This window comes from Eupeodes corollae, chromosome 1 (assembly GCF_945859685.1).
Source record: "Eupeodes corollae chromosome 1, idEupCoro1.1, whole genome shotgun sequence".
Lineage (NCBI taxonomy): Eukaryota > Metazoa > Arthropoda > Insecta > Diptera > Syrphidae > Eupeodes > Eupeodes corollae.
In genome coordinates this window covers 194,143,709-194,166,265 of record NC_079147.1, presented here as the reverse complement: position 1 = coordinate 194,166,265, position 22,557 = coordinate 194,143,709, and the positions used below count along the sequence as shown (strand labels likewise).

Below are 22,557 nucleotides of genomic sequence, written 5' to 3'. Positions count from 1 at the left end.
GGGTCCTCTTCCAAACGATTCAAAGCCCAGTCAAGGAGCAAATAGCCTTGTCTTTGCTCATGAACTTTAAGCTCTGGGTCAGTTATATCTTGTACGAGTTTAGCCCCAAGAGCCGACGCAAAATTCGACAAGTTGAAGTCTGCGAAAAGCCGAGTTCTTTTGCACGGCGAGGAATAGACTGCATCGGGTTCTGCTGCACACTTTCACGGACCGCTGCGATGTTCTCGTCCGATCTTGCGTTCCTTGAACCTACGGGTGTTGGCTGATCCTTTACTGAACCGGTCGTCTCAAATTTGGCCACCAAACATTGAAGAGTCCACTTTGAAAGCCACGAGACGCAACGTCAACCGTAAAATGGGCGTAATCCGAGCAACGTTTGCGTTAAAGAACACTCATTTTAATAATAAAGTCTTATCATTTGAAAGTGTGCTGTTCAATCGTGTAACTTGCCATGATAATTTGGAATAAACAACTAAATAATAAACAAAAGATTTGACAGATGCTATCAAATCAAAATGGCCCCCACGGGCGCCAATTGAAAACCCTTTAAAATTAAAAGATTGCAAGGTTAATTTTAGAAAACAATCAAATGTTGCTATTCGGTCGTTTAATTTTCTTAAAAATTTAAAAATTAGTTGGGTTGTTGCTTTCCCTTTTATTTTAAACAGATGTGTCAAACTTATGAATGGCTGCGTTCAGTTAGATAGGGTATCTTGGATAGATGGATTTTTAGATACCTTGTTGAGAACGATTTCGAAAGCTGTATTGAGATAGCTGTCAAAAAATAAAAAAAAAACAACTTTCAGCTGTTCACAAAAATCAGAGAAACTTTTAAGCTTCAAAGTCAATATTTTTGTAAGATAAAAATAAATAAATAATACAATTCGGAAGAAAATAGCTTTTTCATCGTCTGATGAACATCCTCAAGTACAAGAAATAAATTTTAAAGTTTCTGAAATTCAACCATGTGTTGAATCAGCTGTTCTGTCAGATGCCTACATACCCCAGAAATTCTTGGATACCTTTGGATTCCTTTTTTGACATCTCAGCTGTTTTTGGTCAGCTGTTATTTTAGACGTAAAACGCAAACAAAAAGGTATCCGAATACCCTATCTTAGATTGAAAGCAGCCAAGATGTTTTCAGCGGTATCATCATTTATCGATGTACATACATACATACACATAATGTATTTGATTTTATGAGCAAAATGCTCAGCTTTTCAAAATCATAATTGTAATTTTTTCACAAACGATCTTTCCAGAAGAGTTAAAAGGGCAAATAAAAAATATACCCTTCACAATAATGCTGCAAATTTGGTTTAATCTTATAAAAATTGACATTTCCGGTCCGGTCTTCTGGTCGAATTCACGCCAACCACATGCATCCTTAAAACTGTGATTGACATTTGAAATTGAAAACTTTAAACAATCACTGCAAACAAACACTACAAAAATAGGCAGGTTCAGCCAACATAAGAGATTTCATTTGCAGCCAACTTCATTCTTTGAACGTACATTTTGACAAAGGCAACAGTTAGTTTTTCAAGCGTCATGAATTTTAAATTCAGAACTTCATTTCGCAAATCTCTACTTTAAGTTCATAGTACAAAAAGTACCAACAAAATTACTGTCTTCAAAACACTCCTCAGGCAAGCTAAAAGTCCAGTGTATTGTAGATATATGTATTAGTTATTTCTTTTCTGTATTGACACAGAAGCCCTTTACAGACAACATTAAATAAAGTTGCGCAGAAAATAAATAAATCATAGAGTGATAAAGTTTAGCTTTCAGGTGAATGAAAAAATATTACCAACTGTCATTTTGATAAAAGTAGACTTCATTTTTCTTGACTAACTTTCCAGTCAACTTTCCAATAAAGTGACCTTAATTGGAAGCTAATTTTTTGGCAGCTGTCCAATCAGATACTAGAACCTTGCCTAACTTTCAAGTCCCTTATTGTCGGAACCTGCCCAATAACAAATTGTCAGCATAGGTAAACAAAACATTCAGTAAAAATAAATTTTACGATCTAAGAAGATTTACAAATAGTTAAATTAATAACATGTAATTGCATTGTAAAATCAGTCGAATTTTTTGACAGTTCTTTTTTTTTATTTGAGAATTTTTGACGTTAAATGATATTAATAATATGGCTTAAGTTTATGCGTCTACGTCATCGTGTGAGTCTGGTGAACAAGGTTAGTATGTATTCTATTTCTCGTGTTAAAGTTCTCCAACTTTTGCGTCGTGATGTGAAAATCAAAAAAAATAATTTTACTATTGTTTTGAAGCTTGGAATTTAAGATAAACAGGTGAGTTTAAATTATATATTTAGCACGTCATGCCAGAGTTCTGGCTTTAATCACCAGACAGGTTCAGTCAACATAATTGGATTCATTTGCCAGTCAATTGCATTCTTTGAACGTAAATGTTGACCAATCCAAATAGTTAGTTTTTTAGGTGTCATAAATTTCAAACTCGGAACTTAACTTCAAAAATCGAGGAACTTATAAAAAGTGGTTTCTTAAATAAGACGTTTTAATTCGGCATACAAATTGTAGGTCACATCCATGACTGAATCTTACGATTGCTTTGATTTTAATATTTCTTACGATTTCTATGTTGTACTATATTTTGGTATGATGTTTATATTTTTGATAATATATATGAATGGTATGTTTTTTTTTTAATGATTTCAAAACTTTTATTTTTTCTATGACTTTCGTTTTTTTATGATTCCCATGATTCTATTCTGGTTTTTACAATTTCTCTACTTATTTTTGATTTTATTTTTTGTATATTTTATTTGTACGCTTTTTAGGACTTGTATTAGTTGTTATCTCTGACAACACTACTTGCACACAGTAATGGTTGAGAGTTGTAGGTCATTAGGCCCAGGTTCTTCATGAACTGTTGCTCCACCAAATTTATTTTTATTAGTTTTTATGTTTTATGCAATTTTTGTCGGAATCATTGTGAATTAATTGTCTTCGGCATTATTCACATTCTAAATATATAAGAGTTAACCTCTAATTCCACACCTAGCTGAACAAAATGGTATTTTAGATAGGAATTCCATCGACTTTAGATTTTGAATTAAAACAAATATCCATATTTTTTGAACACCAAGAGTATCTTTGGTCTTTTAATGACTTTTTTCAACACGACTTAACGAACACATAAATACAGAATACTGTAAAATAAGTTTTTAAAATTTTTAAATTAAATACAACAAAGAAAGAAAAATTGAAAAAAAGAGGAACTATTAAAAAGTTTTCTAAACAGCATCGACGGCAGTAATTGGTAGCTTAGTATGGTCCCAAAAGTTCTTAGCTTTCCGGCGAACTTCTTCGCCTTTCTCCTCATCGCATCCGCCTCGAAGGTAGTTTGGTGTGAATTCTCTGTAAGCAATACAGACCCGCCGTTCCTTGATGTCCTCTCTCAAGACGGCATGTTCGAATTGATAACGAGGTGGTCCGTAGAGGACAATTAATGATAAGCTGCAAGAAATCACGATGAGTAAATGAAATAAGGTATAAGAAGATTTACTTACTTTGGCATTGGAATTCGTATAACCGAGCGGGAGAACCTCTCCAGCGTTTCATTGCTGGCCAACTCACAGATCAAGCTGTCCTTGTACTCATCCACCAGGTCGCAATTGTACTTCTTTCGGTCCACGTTGCTGTACGGGGACAGCGTCAACACCGAGTCACCCAAACAGTTTACTGTCACTATGCGTTCACCCCACACCCAGCAATCATCGATATGCGGATCAATCGAGGCCCCCTTGTCGGCACTGTACTCCAGAGTACACTGTTCGATGGTTTGGAAGCTACTCAACAACGGAACACCTTCAAACCGCTCCTGAATGAACCGCGAGAACGCTGGGAAGCCATTGAAATCACCGTTTTGGATTTTTTTCTTCTTAAAATTTGTCTTCGGTCCGAAATTCTGTTTTCTTCGACCCGATTGAGAAGCCTGCCAGGTGATTTCGTCTAGATTCCGCAACACATCGCCACCCTCTTTGGCTGATAGGAAATTGGGCATGACTAGAATTCCAGGAAAGTCGATACCATCTGCGGCAGAACAGTGTTCGGGATGGGCCGAGCAAACTGCCTCCACATCCCACCCAGGATAGATTTTATTGCATTCCGGACAAAAGACAAAGGATTCCATTTCCTAGAAGCCAGATGAACGAAAACAAATGAGTAATTGCATAGCACTAGCAGAATAGTTGACATGGCACACTAAGTGTCTTGTAGGTGTACATACACACCTTTTTGGCTTGCAACAATTTACCTGAAACAATTTGCAATAAGATGGTTTGTCCAGAATATTGAATTCCTTTTCACATAGCAAACATGTGCGACAGCCTTTGCAGCCACATGGTCGTACTGTATTCATTGTTTATAGATTTTAATTAAATTAATGTCGTGGTTTTAGTTTAAAAATTTTGAATTGCAATCGAAATTGCGGGGATTTGTGTAATTCACTTTTTCTTTCAGGTTTAGGTTTTTCTATTGTTTAGTTGAGGTTTTGTTCGATGTATGTATGTTGTTGCTTTTCTCGTTTTGACAGATAGAGCAGCTGGGGGCTCAAGTTTAATGCGATGGTCTGCGTTGTTTTGAACTGTCTTATCGACGAAGGTGGATTGGCAAATTTGGTGTTCAATAAAGCTTTAAACGGAATTGTATGTTGTGGTAATGTTGTAAACAAAATAATAAAGAAATAAAAAAGAGTTTTTGTATCCAATATCATTTTTGCAACTCGACAAAATCATGCGTAAAATTGCTCTTCATAGATATTCATGGCTATTGAGGAATTTGACGAATGAATTGCGAATCTTTTCGGAGCTAGTTTTAACTTTTTAAATATGATAGAAATTTCAAAATTGACATTTGACTCCCTCAAATATTTCAAATAGTTTGAATTTGTGAGAACAAAATGTCTCAAGATTCGGAAAAGAAAAGTACGTAAGAAAAGAAGATAAAAAGATTAAAGTGTAAAATTTTGTGGCACCTGTAGTTGAGGGAGTATTCCTTAAGTTTTTCTAATGGCTTGGTCATGGCCAAATTTTGTACAGTGTCAACGTATTCTAAGACTGATTCTTTTAAAATAACATGAGGAAGGTAAGACAAATCAAAAGGTTTACGATTATACATTTACATTTCCACGAGTTAAGGGCCAATCTATTCTTCTTAGACCAGTTTCTTAAACGTACATAGTTTTCGATAACACCATGGAAGGGACCTTTTATGAGCCGAATCCGAAATTCCTCGCAAAAGGCAGTACCCGTGCAATAAGTAAGGTGGCACAGGAAGGGATTGAACCAAAGACCCCCACAGTCTAACGTACTAACCATCATAACGCTACTCATACTACTGGCTGTGTTTTTGGAGTAAAGTAAATTAAAATTATTTTAATAATATTAGAGTTAATTCTAATTAAACCATGGGTGGCAGTAAGTATTGTTCCCTAGTAGAGAAAGCTATCATTTTAGTTCTACTAAGTGAGGGAAATAGCCAGAATATTGAGCAGATCTCTCAAGTTGATCATGGCGTTGGACCAATACATTTGATTGAGGTTAAAATGGATCAAAATATGAAGGTGAATGTTATGAAGGATACGATGCTGCCTTATGCGGACGAGAACATGCCTCTTAAATGTGTTCTAAAGCAGGACACGTCCAAATCTGCTCAAAAGTATTTTAAGAACCAACAAATCAGCGAATTGGAGTGGCCATCCCAATCACGCGACTTAAATCCCATAGATTGCTTTGGGGTAGATTTAAAACGGGAGGTTGGGCGGAACTGTGGAGGATGGTTCAACAGACGTTGTACAATATTTCAATTGACAGATGCCAACGGTAGCAGCAAGTAGCGTCCGTATTCCACAGTGGGCGGCTACAAAATCTTATCTCGGAAAATACCATGGTGGTATATGCTGTGACATGAAATATGACAACAACTGGAAACGAGCCCCCAAGAGGTAACCTTTTTATGGAGAATCCTTCTACAGCTTCGGCTGCAGTAAACCGCACATCGGATTTGGGAGTGGGGCATCTTTCATGCAACAGCGTCAGTCAAGACGCCATAATAATAAATGAATCGTCAACAATTAGTAGAAGTCTTTCAAGTAATGCAATGGATACTTTTGGCTATGGTATACGTACAAAAATCAGAGCTTGGAACGTTCGATCCTTGTATGGCGAAGGAAGATACAGCTAGAGCGCGAAATGCTTCGTCTTAAGATCAGTATCCTGGGCATTAGGGAAACAAAGTGGAGAGGAAGAGCTGAAAACAGATCTGACACTGGACAAACGAGAATACTGTATTCCGGATAGGATGAAAGAGATGGTGGCCAAAGGCTGCATGGTATTGGAATTATGTTGCACGAAGTAGCTAGGCGCAGTCTTATTTCCTGGGCGCCAATAATTGAAAGGATGATGCTTGCAAGGTTCCGCTCAAAAATTCGCAACATCACAATCGTTCAGTGTTATTCCCCCACAAATGAAGCGACCGAAGAAGACAAAACCGTGTTCTACACTCATCTTAACTCGGTTTACAGCAGTGTTCCGAGAGTCGAAATTATAATCGTCATGGGAGACCTCAACGCTCAAGTCGGTGCAGACAATTACGGTCTGGAATGAGTTATGGGAAAAAATAGCTTGGGGTCACGTAATGAAAATGGTGACATGCTTGTCGACTTTTGTAACGCAAATCGTCTTGTAATTGGTGGGACTGTATTTAAACATAAGACGTGCAGCAAAGTCCCATGGGTGCACCCAGATGGTCATACCGAAAATCAAATTGATCACATCATGATTCAGCGGCGATGGAAGAAGTCTATGTGTGATGTCGAAATATAAGAAATGCCGATGTGGGAAGCGACCACCATTTGGTTGTCATGAGTCTCAAATTAAAAACCGTGGCTGCATTAAGACAATCGCAGAATGCAGCAAGAAATCCAAAATTCAATACGAATGCTTTAAGTGATCCCAACATAAGTCAGAGCTTCGTCATTAAATGTGAGTGTAGACTCAGATGTAGACGATGTTTAATTCCTAAAAACGTATTCTACTTAATCTCCTATATCCGACTTGCAATTGAACCTAAAAATAATATTTTCACGTACAAATATTGTGGTTCCAACACCTCTTCCATTTCTATCGGCAGGAAACATTCTATAACCACTTAACTTGTAAAAGAAATACTTCGACACGCAGATAACATCAACCTTATTCACGCAAAATAAATGGTACTTTTAGTTCCTTGAGCGTTAGTTTAGTTTGTGTGCACAAAAATCCATGCAAACCCAAAGTATTCCAGAGAGAGTTTTAATATTAAAAAAGAAAATTAATAAATCAGTACATTGACATTTTAGCATCTGCTGCATTTTCAACGACCAATTCAAAAATTAGAATGATCACAAAATCTCAATCGCTAATTTGAACACCACTTCAAGGACACGGTGAGGAATCTTCAATTTTAAAGCTGCAAATTGTGACAGCAACCTTTTTAGTAATTTTATAGTGAATTTTTCACAATTTTAAATTTTTTGTAAAGGAGTAGTTTTTGTTTGACAAATGATCAAAACTCTACGGCGTCAAAAGGGACAAGTGTTAAAGTGGAGGATTTTTCAAGCTGAAACCTTGTGCAGGACAATTCTTAATTTTAAAAGACGTTATTTACTTCATATGAAATCATATTCACGGCTTGTGGGACTTATAATGTTTTCTTTTTTAAAAGCGAAATATAATATAGAATTCAATGTACAAAATATGGTGAAAAAGTTTAAAAACAAAATTGCTCATTTTACTAAAAAAGCTCTAATTAAATTGCTTCTTGATGACTGATTTTGACGTTTCTTAAATTTATGTCGCATAGATTCTTTAATATAAAAAATAAGTGCTTTTTTTCTATCTCATTTTCTCAGGTGGGAGCGAGATAAAATAAAAGATGTCGTCATAACTGCCCCCAAAAGATTCTGATATAAGCATTGTAATAAAACAATCTTTAAACAAGTGAATCCAAAACCTGCATTTTTATAATTTATTTTTGATATTTATTATATCTATTAAATTTACGCTATAATGTAGATTTTGCGGAAGTTTTGTTCCCCTCGCTGTCAAATAAACAATACCCGAAGGTATAAAGTGCAGTTTTCTTATTCGAAGTTCTCAAAGTTGACTTATTTTAAAATGTTTATTTAATTTTTTTTCTAGAAATTGGTTGCTGTCTCGTTGCCCAAATCATCAAAAGGAATCGTGTGTTAAATTTTATCTTACGTTGAAAGAGAAAAGCGGCAATACAATTTTGCCTTTAGAAATTAAGTAATTTTATTCTGTGTACACTACCTTGCCAAATAAGATATCATTCGTCCAGGTGTCGCTTCATTCGATTAGAAGTTCTTCCACATCTGTTGACATTTCTTGAACAACAAAAAATTTGTATTTAATTTGACATCTCTGTCAAAACTATCAAATTTACTACACATCAAAATCTTTACAAATTTTCTTTCTTCACAGGGTCATGGATACGTGGAACTTTCTCAAAAAACAAACAAATTAAATTAAAAAGAAATCCAACTAGCATTGAAAATCTATTAAAAATTCAAACACGAAATGGCCCCAACAAGACGACCCAGCGATGGTTTGCTAGCTCGAGTGAATTTTCCACTTTATGCCGTGGAAATGTTAACCAGTCGTCATGTTTTGGTCGCCGGCGGTGGTGGATCAAGTAAAACTGGAGTAGCTAATGGATTTGTAAGTAAAGAGCTTCATTTAATAGTCAAAGGAAACGCCTAAAGGAGTACCCTTTTTTTTCATGGATGAAATAGGAAATCTACGAAATCTATCACAATGGCCAACATTTTGTGGCCGAAGAAATTGTTCGCCACGAAACTGGTGCTAACGTAGTCATGAATTTCGCTATTCAAAACAACGAACGAAGGTCATACTTACTAGCTGGCCAAGAGTCTCATTGCCAGATGTACTTTGTCAATCCACGAATTGTGATTGATGGTGAAGCTGCCGAGGCGGCTGCTGAGGGTGGTGGCAGCAAGAAGAAATCTCCCGTCGAGAGACCAAATGAAAATGGTGTTCGACGGAGGGGAGGACACGGTCAGCCATCTGGTGTAGAGGATCTGCCAAATGGTGGAGGAGAACGACGCACATCGTCGTTGGATGACGACATGAAGGCGTTCAAAAAACGCATCCGATTCGACATCAAGGCAGCCGACTCAATCCAAACGGACTTTCTCAGCCAGGAACCCCTGCAGAGGGTTGTCCGCATCGCCCCGAATGGCCGTTCGATGGCGACAGGCGGTACCGATGGATACCTCAGAGTTTGGTCATTCCCACAAATGGTCAAACGAAGTGACATACAGTAAGAGTATTTTTCTAAATCATCTGTTGTGAGTTGTTTTTTAAGTGAGATGTCGATTTTCAGAGCTCATACAAAAGAGATTGACGACATCGACTTTAGTCCCGATAGCAAATACATTGTGACAATTTCCAAAGACGGTCAGGGCAATGTCTGGGACACATCAACCAACAAACTTCATCACAAACTCGCCTGGGACACTCCCGAGGGGGCAAAGTATCTCTTCAAGCGTTGTCGCTATGGCACAATCGAAGCTAACCGCGAGAATTATCGACTATTTACCATCACGAACCCCCTGGGCAAGGTGGGCAAGCAACGAGGCTATCTGCAGCAATGGAATTGTCAAGATGGCCACCTGAAGATGGCCGTCGGCATTGATGAGAGTCTGGCATCGCTGGCGGTACGCGATGATGGACGATTCATTGCTGTGGGAACGATGTTCTCGGGAAGTGTTTCCATTTATATTGCATTTAGTTTACAGGTAAGCAGAAATATTTGAGTTTAGAAAAGAAGTAGTAAATGTGGATCTATTTTTGCAGCGTGTCCTTCACATTCCAAATGCACACTCAATGTTCGTTACCGGTTTGGAGTTTCTACCGATTACAAATCAACAAGGACCACCAATCTCAAGCGATACAGAGGCAGCTGTTCTATCAATATCGGTTGACAATAAAGTTTGCATACATAGCTTGCAATATAGACGTAAGTTTTTATTCCTCCGATTCTTTTCTTATCAGAATTAACTTATTCTTCTCTTTACTTTTTTCTGCTTCCCACAGACACGGTTCCCTATTGGGTTGCTATAATTGGAATCATTCTCGTGATTATTTGTTCGTTTTTGTTGTGCTCGTATATTGGACTTTAAAGTTGTTTTGAGACGACAAAAACACTAAATATAATTAATAATAATTATTTTTGTTTGTTCAACCAAATCAAACTCTTCTTCTTTTCCTTCTATATCTCTCTTCTCTTCTTTAGAATATCTCGCGCGCGGTCTTCATAAATGAAAGAATATATAAATATCTATCTTTATATTTCAGCAAATAAATTGTGCCTATAAGTTTATTGTTACAAAATATTAATTATAGTATATTATTCTTCTTTTAATTTTTCATTTAAAAATGTTGTTCGTTTTAATTTAATAAAATCGAATAATATATTAAAATAATATTTATAAACTTGCCATGTCGCTGATATTTTTGTTAAAACAGAGTTTATTGTTCTTCTTTTTCTTAGTTTAAAAATAGATAACAAAACAAAAACAAACAAATATCTAAAATGGTTGAAACTTAAAAAAAAAGCAATAAAGAGATTTTATTTTTATTGTTTAGCTTAGCCTAATTAATTTGTTGTCGTTGATTTTTAATTTTATGAAGAAGGGGGAGGGGTTACTTACTTACTTAAGGTGGCGCTACAGTCCTGCGTGAACTAGGGCCTCACCCAACAAACTTCTCCATCTAGCTCTTTCCCTAGCTAGATGTCTCCAGTTTCGCGCTCCAAGTTGGGTGAGGTCACCTTCCACTTGTGCGCGCCACCTGATTCGCGGTCTTCCTCTACTGCGCTGTCCTATGGGTGTTGATTCGAAGACTTTCCGGGCCGGAGCATTGGTTTCCATGCGTTCTACGTGACTCAGCCATCTTAGTCGTTGGACTTTTACACTTCTGGTTAAGTCTACGTCGCTGTACAGCCCGTACAGCTCGTCGTTCCATCTGCTCCTCCACTCCCCTTCGATGCATACGGGACCGTAGATCACACAAAGAACTTTTCTCTCGAAACGACCCAAGGTGCTTTCATCCGCTTTTGTCAGGGGGCGGGATAGGGCGTTCGAAAAGGGTAATTTTTTCGTTTTTGGGGTCGAAGTGATAACCGCTTAAATTAATATATAATCAATAGTAGATGGTCCACTGATGTCAGAAAAATGTGTCCAAGACGTTTATTGCAGCCTTCCCTTTGCCAGACGGCCCCCAAAATACGTGAAAATCAACTTTTTGGTTCGAAACGATAACCACATGAATGATAAATCAAAACCAGAAAAATTCTCCTGCTACTAAAAATGTGTGCCCAAGACGTTTTGCTTTCAGCCTCCCCCTTTGCCAGACGCATTTCAACACTTTTAACAGAATTTTTCAACTTAAATCCTTTAATAAATTTTTTCCTATTAACCATAACCTAAAAACAGTCATATACCAAAATATCTGAAGATATCCAATACGTTTTCCTTTCAGTCTTATGCTTGACAGAAAACCCTAAAGAAAGAATGCACAAAAATCACCGTTTTCTTTTAAAGCATAACAATTTTATTTTATTAAGAAAAAAATTATTGAATCACATGACATAAAATTGAATGAAATTTTGAAATTAGAAATTATAAAAAAACTATTCTTCATCATCAGATTCGTCCGATGAAGAATTTTGCGAAATATTGTCTTCTTCACTATCATTTTCATCACAGATAATTACATTTTCAATGGTTTGAGGGGCCACGACTCCGTTGAAGCATTTCAATTTGACCATGTCATCCTCCATGGTAGAAGTAGAATATGATGTTCATAGGGAGACAGATCATAGGGATCTTCCCAAGGAAGACCTTTTAGGGCAAAGCGAATGAAATTATGTTGAAATGATTCAATACGTTTTCTATCAATTTCGTAATAGGGAGCCCATACCTGCGAAGCATATTCAAGATGAGGACAAACATGGCAATTATACAAAGAAAGAGTAACATAGGGATCATTGAACTCCTTTGCCCAGCGTTTTATAAAACCAAGCATAGAACTTGCCTTATTAACAATAAAATTAATGTGATGTGTAAACTCTTAGTTGGAACAGAAATGTACACCTACATCTTTAAATGTGGAGACACGACAGAGTTTTTGCTTTGATATACAGTAGTCAAATACGTTGCTGATTAGTTTTTTAGTGAAAGTTATAGTCTGGCATTTTAAAGGGTTTAGTAAAAGGCTTTATTATGGACTTTATTATTTTGAAAATCTTCATATCGTCAGCAAAAATGAGAAGTTCACTTGAGCGTAGACATGACGATACATCGTTAATAGACAGGCTTCCCTGGGGAACTCCAGATTGAGCAACAAAAGGTTCAGAATGACAATATCTAAATTTTACCTCGTAGGATCTGTTTTCAAGGTATGACTTAATCCAAGCTAAGAAAAATGGTGGAAAACCAAGAGCCTTAAGTTTAAATAAAATAATTCCGTGGCTAAGCTTAACAAAGTCAGTGTATACACAGTCAACTTCATAACTTCTTTCTAAAGCGTATGAACATATGTTTGAGAATGTAAGGAGATTAGTAACGGTTGATCTTTTTTTCACAAAACCATGTTGCTGTTCGCAAATGATATTTTTACTAAAATATGCTACGCTTTCACAAACAACTTGTTCAAATACTTTAGGAATGCAAGAAAGCTTTGCAATGGGCCTGTAGTTGCTTATATCCGACTTGTTACCTTTCTTGAAAATTGGTGTTAGAAATAACTTCTTCCATATACTGGGAAATTTGGCTGTTTTTAGAGAAAAATTGAATAAAAACGTAAGGGGTTCAAATAAAGCATTACTACACGTTTTTAGTACTATCGGGGGAATACCATCAGGACCGGCTGAGCAGTCATTATTCAACGCAGATAAAAGATCAAGGACCGTACTCTGTAGCACAGGTATGTGACTACAGCTAGTTTGCGAAAAAATGTGAAGATTATGAAAATATACTTCATCAACTTCTTGAGGGCTATTAACAAATGACTCACGGAAATTCGTTGCGAAAGCGTTACAGATATCAAAAGTTTTATCTAACGAAATGTTCTTGTAAGTGAAGTTAACTGGAAAGCCATCTGATTTTTTCTTTGAGTTTACAAAATTCCGATAATTTCTGTAAACTTCGAACTCTTGACTAAAAAGTTCTGTGTCGGAAAAGCTTGAATCAAGCCACGTTTCTGTCAAAACGAATACGTCGTGTGGAAATGATTGGGAGTTTTGGTAGAAGAGCGCAAGCCTGTTAAGTTTTTTGATTTGTTTTTTAATGAAACACCCTGTTTTTGACTTTAAGTAAATTCTTTGACTAAAGTGTCTGCGGGCCATATATTTGGGTTGCAAATAGAATCAAAGTAAGTGGGATTCGTTATTAATTTAAAAGAGGAAACAAAGCTTTTTGGTTTACTGATCTTAGTACACCTGATAGATGAGCTGGAAGGTTTGCTCTTGGTAGATACTTAGTGGAAAGTTATATCTTCTGGCGTAGTAACTGGGTCCAGACGAGATATAAAAATTATTTTTGGTTTCGAGACAGCTTTGATAGGGATGACGTTGTTTATTACAGTTCCTGTAATAAACAATCTGAATCTGAAACAATAATTTGAGGTATATTGGGAGTTCCGGTGGGATCTGTAGGTATTGGGGTGATGTTGACATTTGTTCTTTTTAATGGTGGGGTAGAATTTCTAGCAAGTTCAGAGTTTTCTCTGCTTCTTTTCTTAGACTTTTTCTTTTGTTTCTCAGGTACACTTTCTACGTTATTAACACGAGAACCTGATTGCGCGAGAATATCGACCATGATGTTGGTTACAGAGTATGCATTTAATTTGCAAAGTGCAGTGTTGAAAGACTTCAGTAGCTCTTCAAAATCTTTAGAAAGTTTTAAAATGTCAGCCTTAAAAGAAGACATTTTAAAAGATACAGAGAGCTTACGGCAGTCGTGACAGTACCAGTAAGCAAATTTCGAATTGGCTATTTTTTCAATGAAAACGTTTTTTGAACCAACGCATTTTGCATGGTAAAGATTATCACAGGGTCCGAAAAAGGCAAACAAAGGATTATTATTAGCACCCTCTTGGCAGTTTTTATTGTAGCAACCATATTTCCATATTTCATATAAAAATGTATTTAAATTAAAAATAATAAAAAAAATATCACGGGAAGCAAGTTACGTCATCGAAAACTGGACCTTTCGAATGCGCGCCTCCCAGCGAAGCCGCTTTGGCCATTTAAACGATGTTATCTTTGACACATAATGCCATTGACTGACAGGGCTCTCAAATAAAAATAAGACCTTATTGATATCTCATATACAATTTATTTTATTCAATTTTAAAATCGACCCACCCTTAATGGAAAACTCTTTATATAACTTCCTCAAAGTCGATTGAAATTTTAGCGAAGCAAATTTGTGGCTAAGTATATTTTTTTGGAAGTCGTTCATAAGTGCATCTAAAACTAGTATTTGGCTTCTAATTTTTCGTATTACTAAAATAGGAAAGGATCTTTCTCTTTAACCAGTTTTTTTAATAAGTCAATGACTTTTCTTTTTCGCATAGTTTGTCTTTATATAAAACCTCGACGTCTTCAAATGAGTGAACTTCTTTAAAATTCAATAAATGCTCTTCAAGAAAAGCGCAAACACTATACAATGCAATTTTATGTGTTGCAGTAAATCCGGATATTTTTGAAGCCCTTTCCAGATTTTTAAGTTCTTGCAGAAAACTCGAAGGCATATTTTTTGGATATTTTAAAACATCGTCTTTTTAACTACTTATTAATTATTTGTAAACTGAATCGTTTTCAAGTAAAATAACCTTACAAAAAACATCCTCTAAAGTAGGTTTTCGTCCGAATATAAGATTTTTTAAAATATGTTTTGAAATATTTCTTAACACGATCACAAAAGATGAAATTATTAGTTAAAGCCTTTGTTATAGTGTCTGGTTCTAAAGCGTTGTTTTCAGATTCTAATGAAACTTGGCCGTTACTGCTACAAACAATAAAAATCTACATATATAGTTGATTTCGAAAATAACAAAAGGCTGCACAATCGGAACTTCATTTTGTATATGTACCATAATTTTTGGTCACTGAATTTCACTTTGGAATTTTAAAAACTTTGCTGGAAAGTGTTCTGGTTCGAATCTCAAACAAATATGTCAGTTATTTTGTGCAACTGGTTATAGTTTAAAATCTTAAGACTTATTTACATAATTCTGAGATGGTTTGAATTGAAGATACCAAATACAGCAGTAAATTGTCTGTAACTACTATGATAACCACTTGCATTTGTATTCATGAAGTGTTTATGATGTTTTTTTAGTTATAACTAGTAACAAAGTGCTTTTATAAAGTGTTAAAATGCGTCTTGGGCAAACGTTTTTAGAATCAGGGGACTTCGTCTGATATTTTGGTACACATAGGTATGATTGTTTTGGTTATGGTTAATAGGACAAAAGTTATTTAGGATTTAATTTGCACAATTCTGTTAAAAGTGTTAACATGCGCCTGACAAGGGGAAGGCTGAAAGTAAAACGTCTTGGACACACATTTTTTGAATCAGGAGAATTTTTCTGATTTTTTGATGTATTTTTCATGTGGTTATCATTTCGACACAAAAAGTTGATTTTCGAGCATATTGGCGTCCATCTGGCAAAGGGAAGGCTAAAAGTAAAACGTCTTGGATACATTTTTCTGACATCAGTGGACCATCTACTATGGATTATATATTAATTTAAGCGGTTATCGCTTCGACCCCAAAATCAAAAAATAACCATTTTCGAACGGCCACCCCCGTCCCCGGTGAAAAAACCTGCCAGACGGTTGAATTTGGCATAATGTTGCAAATATCTACGCATGCATGCATGTATGTATATATATTTTGGTTATCACTCCACTCCCAAAATTTGCTGCCGGCTCTTGGTCTATAAGCGCATGGTCTGTTGATCCAGACCTGTAGAATTGATCTTAAATCAAAAATAATTCCATTTATTTTGCTTCATGGAATAATAACATAAGTAAAATCTCTGTTTTGACAGATCTAGATTAAAAATAAATTGATTTCTTTTACCCATCGAAAAACCTATTAGACTGTCATGTCACAGCGCATGAGATGTAAGGTTTATAACTATATGACGTCATCACATCATTCCTTAAATCATTGTTGAACTGTCAAAGAGTTTTGATTTGTAACAAAACAATCCACAACTCAGTTGCGGAGCTGGATAAAAATTGTTGAACTGTCAAAGAAAATTATTTGTTTAAAAATGCAGGGGGTTGGCGGGGAGCCCCATACATATTTCACTTGTTGTACACCACAATACACATATTTGAAAGGCTTTCTTCTGTTTGCGTTGGGCCGATTGATTTTAAAACTCAAAATATCGTAGTGCTCAAAGTAAAAAAAAATGATGTCAATAAGTAATTTTGGCGTTTGGGCAATATGACATTGATTTTTGGCTTTGTGACATTTTGTTTTTAATTTTTTTTTTAGCGATAGAGCCATTTTTAGCGAATATGATATGTTTAATATTTTGTCGTTATTTTGTTAGGCAATAAAACGAAACGCTTCTTTTTATGTGGAATATCATAAAGTCTAATAAAGTTTGGACGCCTAATGGTTCGGTAATACTGTCCAAATCGGTCAAAAGAATTTTAGTCAAATTCTTTTGGGTGCACATTTATAATTTTTTCACGAAATCAATTTTAAAATTTCATTTTCCTGAACAGTTGATACTTTGATGTTCAAAAGTGACACAAATCGTTCCACTTATTTGTGTTCAATTCGAATAACCGTATTCTGCCAGTGAAAAAATGTCGGTGGCTTTTAATCAGGAAAATTTGTTTCCATGACAGAAATTTGTAATGGTAGCTATAAACGAACCTGTCCAAAAAAATCCAATGCTTGTTTTCAATGATGAAAATCTATGATAGCTATAATTTGCTCCTAACTTGCTCCAATGTGAGCTTAGGAAACACATTTGTTTACAGTTTAGAGATCTGCTATAAAAGAAAACCCAGTACGACTTTATTCAATCGTTCCTAAAATTAATTTTCGAAATGTCAAATGGTTCTAGGAGAAAGCTTGAAAGCACTGAACTGTCAAAATCAATAAAACATACAAGCTAAATGCAGCGAACATTTTTCTTTGTTATTAATTATTCTGTTAAAATTTATAAAATCAATGATTTGATTTCTTATGCCCTCAGTTTGACAGATTAACGATTTCTAAAAATAGTCATTCCTAATTTTATTTTTTGATACAACAAGTAGATAGTTAGAAATAGTATAAAATTAAAGGATCTGCATTTTTATTTGCATGTGGCGGCCCGGTCTGAGTATCGCCATACAAGACTGATCCAAAGTGCCAAATGAGGCTTTCTATTGGTAGAAAAGAAATCAATTAGTTTTGTATTTGAATCTGTCAAAGGAACAAGTGCTCACTTGTTGCATTCTATTGGGTAAAATTTGATTTATTGGTAATACAAAATAAAAGATTTTTGTTTCTGGAAATGATGATTGGGCAGGAAATGGGCAGGTTCACACGACATAGTTGACTTGAAAGTAAGGCAAGTTTCTAGTATCTGATTGGCCAGATGCCAAAAACTTACTTACCAATTAAGGCAACTTTAGTGGGAAGTTAGTCAAGAAAAATTTCCCTTACTATTAAGTCAAGTCTACTTCTATCAAAATGACAGTTGATCATGCTTTTTCATTCAACTAGAAGCTGAACTTTTTTTACTCTGTGATTTATTTATTTTCTGCACAACTTTGTTTGATGCTTTCTGTAAAAAAGCCCCTTATCAATTTGGAAAAGAAATAAGTGATATTTTTGTATGTAGCTTGTCTGAGGAGTGTTTTGTAGACAATAATTTTGTTAGTACTTTTTGTGCTATGAACTTTAAGTAGAGGTTTGCGAAATAAAGTTCTGAATTTGAAATTCATGACACTTAAAAAACTGACAAGTTGCCTCGGTCAAAACTAACATTCAAAGAATGAAGTTGTCTGCAAATGCAGTCCCTTATAATGCTTGAACCTGTTCAATGAAATTCTTAAACTTGAAGAAATGTTCTTAATTTGCATTTTCCAAGTCCATTCAACTCATTTGGTAATTAGTGGGATAAAACCTTCAGATTTTGTTGTCAGGTTCTGAAAACATTCTTTGAACTTTCATTTTGACCCAGGCAACCAAACTTCAAACTCAAAACTTTTGCTTTACTTACTTTGATCTCCAGTTCATCATCTAAAAAATTCCAAAAACATTATAATATTGTCTGAAAAACACACAGTAGGCAAACTACAAGTCTACGACGAATTGTATTTTGTAATGTAGAGAAATAAAATTTATTTCGTTTCCAATTTGACAGTAAATAAAATTATGCAGAAAATAAATAATGAATGAAAAACCATGATGAGCTGTCATTTTGACTAAGTCTCCAGCTAATCAGGTTCTAGAAATTTACCTTAACTTCAAACTGTCTAAAATCTAAACGCATTCGCAAACAGTTGGTCAGGTAACATTTCCGTGCCGCTCCCTCTGCATTATGAATATGATACGTCAAACCGAACGCGATCAGCTTTCTATTGGCCAAGTTCTAAAAGTTAAGACAACTCCATTTGCTTTGATTTTATAATTTTCTGCTATACAAAAAATTCCAAATGCTTTTTAAACAGCCAAAGTTAGAAAGTCTGTGAATAAGTTTTTCCCTTTTCTACCTTTCCTTGTATAAAAACTACTTTTCAAAAAAGAATTAACTGAATTTTTGTTTTTCCTTTGAAGTTTGACGGCCGCGTTCTTTCCATTTTTTTTACCGCTGACATTGATCGCGTTCCGTTTCTTCAATATCCTAAATTCTATAGAAGACAGGTATTGCGTCAGGAAATACTACTTCCCGTAATGGCCTTTAAATCAACGAATTTAAATTTTGAATGTAAAACTGACAGCTACACTGAAAAAAAATATACCAAACAATAGTAAAAACTAAATCTTCAATCGTAATTCTTTCGGCTTTGTTCCACAACTTTATTAGAAGACAGTCTTTTAAGGAGGCTTACTTTTAACTTTAATAATTTTATATCGCTTCCCCTTCGTGGTTGATGACATAAGCCCAATGTTTTCCTCTTTTTTTTTAATGAATTTAAGTGAGATTAAATGTTAGACGTCAAAGCTCTCTGCTTCAAAAAGAGTAAAGTGTGAACATTGCCCAACTTCCGAATAAAAATCATTCCTAAAATCATTTATGTTTACAGTTAAAATTTGATGCAAAGTGATAAACGTTTAAAGTGAATGTGCTGAAAGATTTTTAAATAAATAAAAGTTTAAAGCTAACGTGCCGAAAAATATTTAAATAAGTTAACTTAATTATTATAAAATAAGAAGAGCCCACAAAGGTATGTATTTTTTTTTCTTTATAAAACTTATTATCCGTATTTTAGTGTTTAATTTCATATTGCAAACAAAATATTAAAGAATTAATATTTGTATTAATCAAATTGTGTACAAGTGTATATTACTGCCAAATCCATGCTACCATCAATTTGGTCTTAAAAAGATCGAATCGTTTCTAGATTATTCACATAACATCAGCCCTTCACTGTTTTCCGCAAAAAAGTCCAATAGGCTCAAATCACAGCTCCAAGAAAAAGGTTGGTTTCTCTTTCAATAAAATGAAGATAGGCAGATTGTATTTATTCACCTGAAATATGTATTTGCCTAGACGGTGGCATTTGAGACACAAAAAAAAGAACGTTAGCCTCAATTTACGTCGACTACTATAGCCCTGTGGTTGAAATTTGATCACCAAAACATGAAAAATAACCACTCTAAGGGCCCAGAGCAGCAAAAGAATTCTTATGTCGATGTTTGTAGTTACTCACTATAAAAAGTCTTTTCAAAAGAAGGCTTCAGCCGCAATATTTTTAACTGGTCCTTAAGAGACAGTCAGAGTTTCAACCCAAATAAAAAGTAAAGAAAAAACGTTGTCTTCTTAACATTTTATATCTTTTATGGTCAGAATTTTTGCAATATGTCATTATTAAAAAAGAAAACATTGTTACAAAAATAAACATTACAAATTAAACAGACATTTGGCTTCTTTACATTCTAAATACTCGCTTATCCAGCATATCGTTGAAACAAAATTCAAAACAATTTATTTTTCCATTTGACTTCACTCTATTCCCATCGCTGGGATCAGGATTTTGTAAATTTTCATCTATTTGATCAAGTCCATCTGCAAAATAGTTAATTTTTCTTTATATAAAATTTAAAACAACTAAATTTTCTCAACTTACCTAGAACGAGACAATTCAGAGTCTTTTGGGTGGAATCAACATCTTCACAGCGTCCGCAAATGTATTGTGATATTTCTGGGGTAAAAGCTTCACTCAATTGGTACAACTTTAAAAATAGAAAAAAACATTCAATTATAGAAAAATTAGCTAATAACATTTGAAAGGTTTGAAATTTACCTTGAATAAAATAACATCACCAATGTTTGGTAATTCTGTGAGTTCTTCAGAAAGTGGTAGAATCTTCTCAACGTTGATCTCCGAGCAAGTGTCATTGACAGCAGTAGCATCGTCATCATCATCTTCGTCGGGCTCTGCCCTACTCACAACACTATCATCTACTTCAATCACACTGCAGTCTTCTTGGTGCTCAACTGGGACATCTGGGGCTTTTTGGAGCGATAAATTCTTCTTAACTTGTGGAGCAGGAACTAGGACAATGTCTTCGTGGATAACAATTTCAGGTTTTTTCACTTGAGATATGTTCTCTTTCTTAAGAATTCGTGGAGTGTCTTTAACTTCCTCGGCTTCAATGATCCTTGCCTCACAATCCATGCTCAAGAGACTGCGATATATCACATAATCTTCTTTGGATTTGGGTTCAATAACTGTTAGTCCATCATCTTCGTCAGAGAAGTGGACGTGTTTTGTAGAATTATTTGGAGTTGACATTGATTTGGAGAGCCTCAGAGTAGAAGATGAAATTGGGATAGGAACTAAATTGGTAACAAACATTTTAGTTCTTCAAGAAAATAGAAAAGAATATAAAGAAAATTCACCTGATGATAGTCGACTCTTCTTCTCGTCCTTTTCCAACTCGTCTTGGGATTTTTTGTTTTTTCGTGAGCGCTTCCTCTTTCGGGACTTTATGGTGTCTTCACTGATATTTTCGGGATGTGCAAATTCGAGTTCCTTAGAATCAATTGTTGAGGTCACTGTATTGCTGTTTTGAAGAGCCTCAATTCTGCTTTCTTCGAGTTCCTTCATTGAACTTTGATTCTCTTCTTTTTTAGATGTTTTTTGTTTTTTCTTTTTTGGACACAAATTTGGCGTCGAACAAGTGAGTCCTTCTTCATCGTCACACTTGCGTTTGTCTCCAATTTCCATGGATTCATCATCTGCTTCAGCCTCGAAACCATTACACATAGGTGATTTCTTCTTCTTCTTCTTTGTCTTTGATTTTTGGGGAACTATGGCTCTGGAGAAGGAGGAAAAGGTGTAATATAGGACTCTTCACAGACCCAAAGATGAAACTCACCTTAAAACATCACTTATTTTGATGACATCGATAGATTCACGTGGTGGAATGTAAATTCCATCATCGGTAAGGAATTGTACCTCTGGAACATCGAATAATTGTTGAACATGCTGCTGGAGGCAGATGACTTGATCCCAATTCGGATCAACAAGGATATAAGCGAGATTACGTTCGTCGTCATAGAACTGAGACAAGTCCATTTTAAGTCGGAATTTCATTTTGATTCATCAATTCTATGGACGACTATTGTGGATGAATTATTAACAAATAAATACAGAAAAACAAAATTTAATAAACTTTTCCAGAAGAAACTTTTGTGTTCCCGGTTTTTGTCAATTCAATTTACTTTGAGTGACATTTGTTTGACAAGCGCACATTTCACTCATTTAAGATCCACATGTGTTCCACCATCAAAAAAGCATTGCCAGATCAAATTTATTTCTGGTGTCCCCCAAGCGGGAAATTAAAAAAAATGAGAAGCATCATAAGATGTGTTATTTTGGGAATTCATATAATACAGTGTACATCTAGAAATTGCCAAAAAACGATCCACAGAAGTCCGGTTTTTTGTATTTGAAAGTTGATTCAGTTACATATTTGTCTGAAAAAGTCAGACCAGAACTAATATTGACTTAATAAAATGGACAATTTTTTAGAAAAAATTGTTTATTGTTTATGTTTTCCATTTTGTTAATTGAATCTGAATGAAATAAGAACTGAAAGAAAGGGGTTCGTTCAAAGGTTATTGTCTAATTATATATGTGTTGATCATCGAATGCAACAGATGGCGCCATATATGTTGGCACTAACTTTTTAAGAAATAATAAAACTATAGTTTATGTCTATTTTCGTATAATG

At 35.1% G+C, this 22,557-nt stretch overlaps 3 protein-coding genes across 3 annotated transcripts; 1 reads left to right on the top strand and 2 right to left on the bottom strand.

Annotated features, from left to right (window-relative positions):
- Positions 1-3,112: 3,112 nt before the first annotated feature.
- LOC129939480 (alpha-ketoglutarate-dependent dioxygenase alkB homolog 4) lies at positions 3,113-4,563 on the bottom strand. The gene is made up of 3 exons (XM_056047504.1): positions 4,300-4,563; positions 3,554-4,179; positions 3,113-3,500 (listed from the first exon to the last, which is right to left on the bottom strand). Exons 1-3 carry the CDS (start codon positions 4,402-4,404, stop codon positions 3,278-3,280), a joined length of 954 nt encoding a protein of 317 aa, XP_055903479.1. The 5' UTR covers positions 4,405-4,563; the 3' UTR covers positions 3,113-3,277.
- A 3,915-nt stretch (positions 4,564-8,478) lies between these two features.
- Positions 8,479-10,295, top strand: LOC129941925 (prolactin regulatory element-binding protein). The gene is made up of 5 exons (XM_056050703.1): positions 8,479-8,764; positions 8,839-9,386; positions 9,450-9,864; positions 9,923-10,085; positions 10,163-10,295. Exons 1-5 carry the CDS (start codon positions 8,624-8,626, stop codon positions 10,246-10,248), a joined length of 1,353 nt encoding a protein of 450 aa, XP_055906678.1. The 5' UTR covers positions 8,479-8,623; the 3' UTR covers positions 10,249-10,295.
- Positions 10,296-20,137: 9,842 nt separating this feature from the next.
- LOC129939410 (coilin) lies at positions 20,138-22,042 on the bottom strand. The gene is made up of 5 exons (XM_056047408.1): positions 21,700-22,042; positions 21,221-21,639; positions 20,622-21,157; positions 20,445-20,550; positions 20,138-20,383 (listed from the first exon to the last, which is right to left on the bottom strand). The coding sequence occupies exons 1-5, from the start codon at positions 21,915-21,917 to the stop codon at positions 20,247-20,249; spliced, it is 1,416 nt and encodes a 471-aa protein (XP_055903383.1). The 5' UTR covers positions 21,918-22,042; the 3' UTR covers positions 20,138-20,246.
- Between the last annotated feature and the right edge of the window lie 515 nt (positions 22,043-22,557).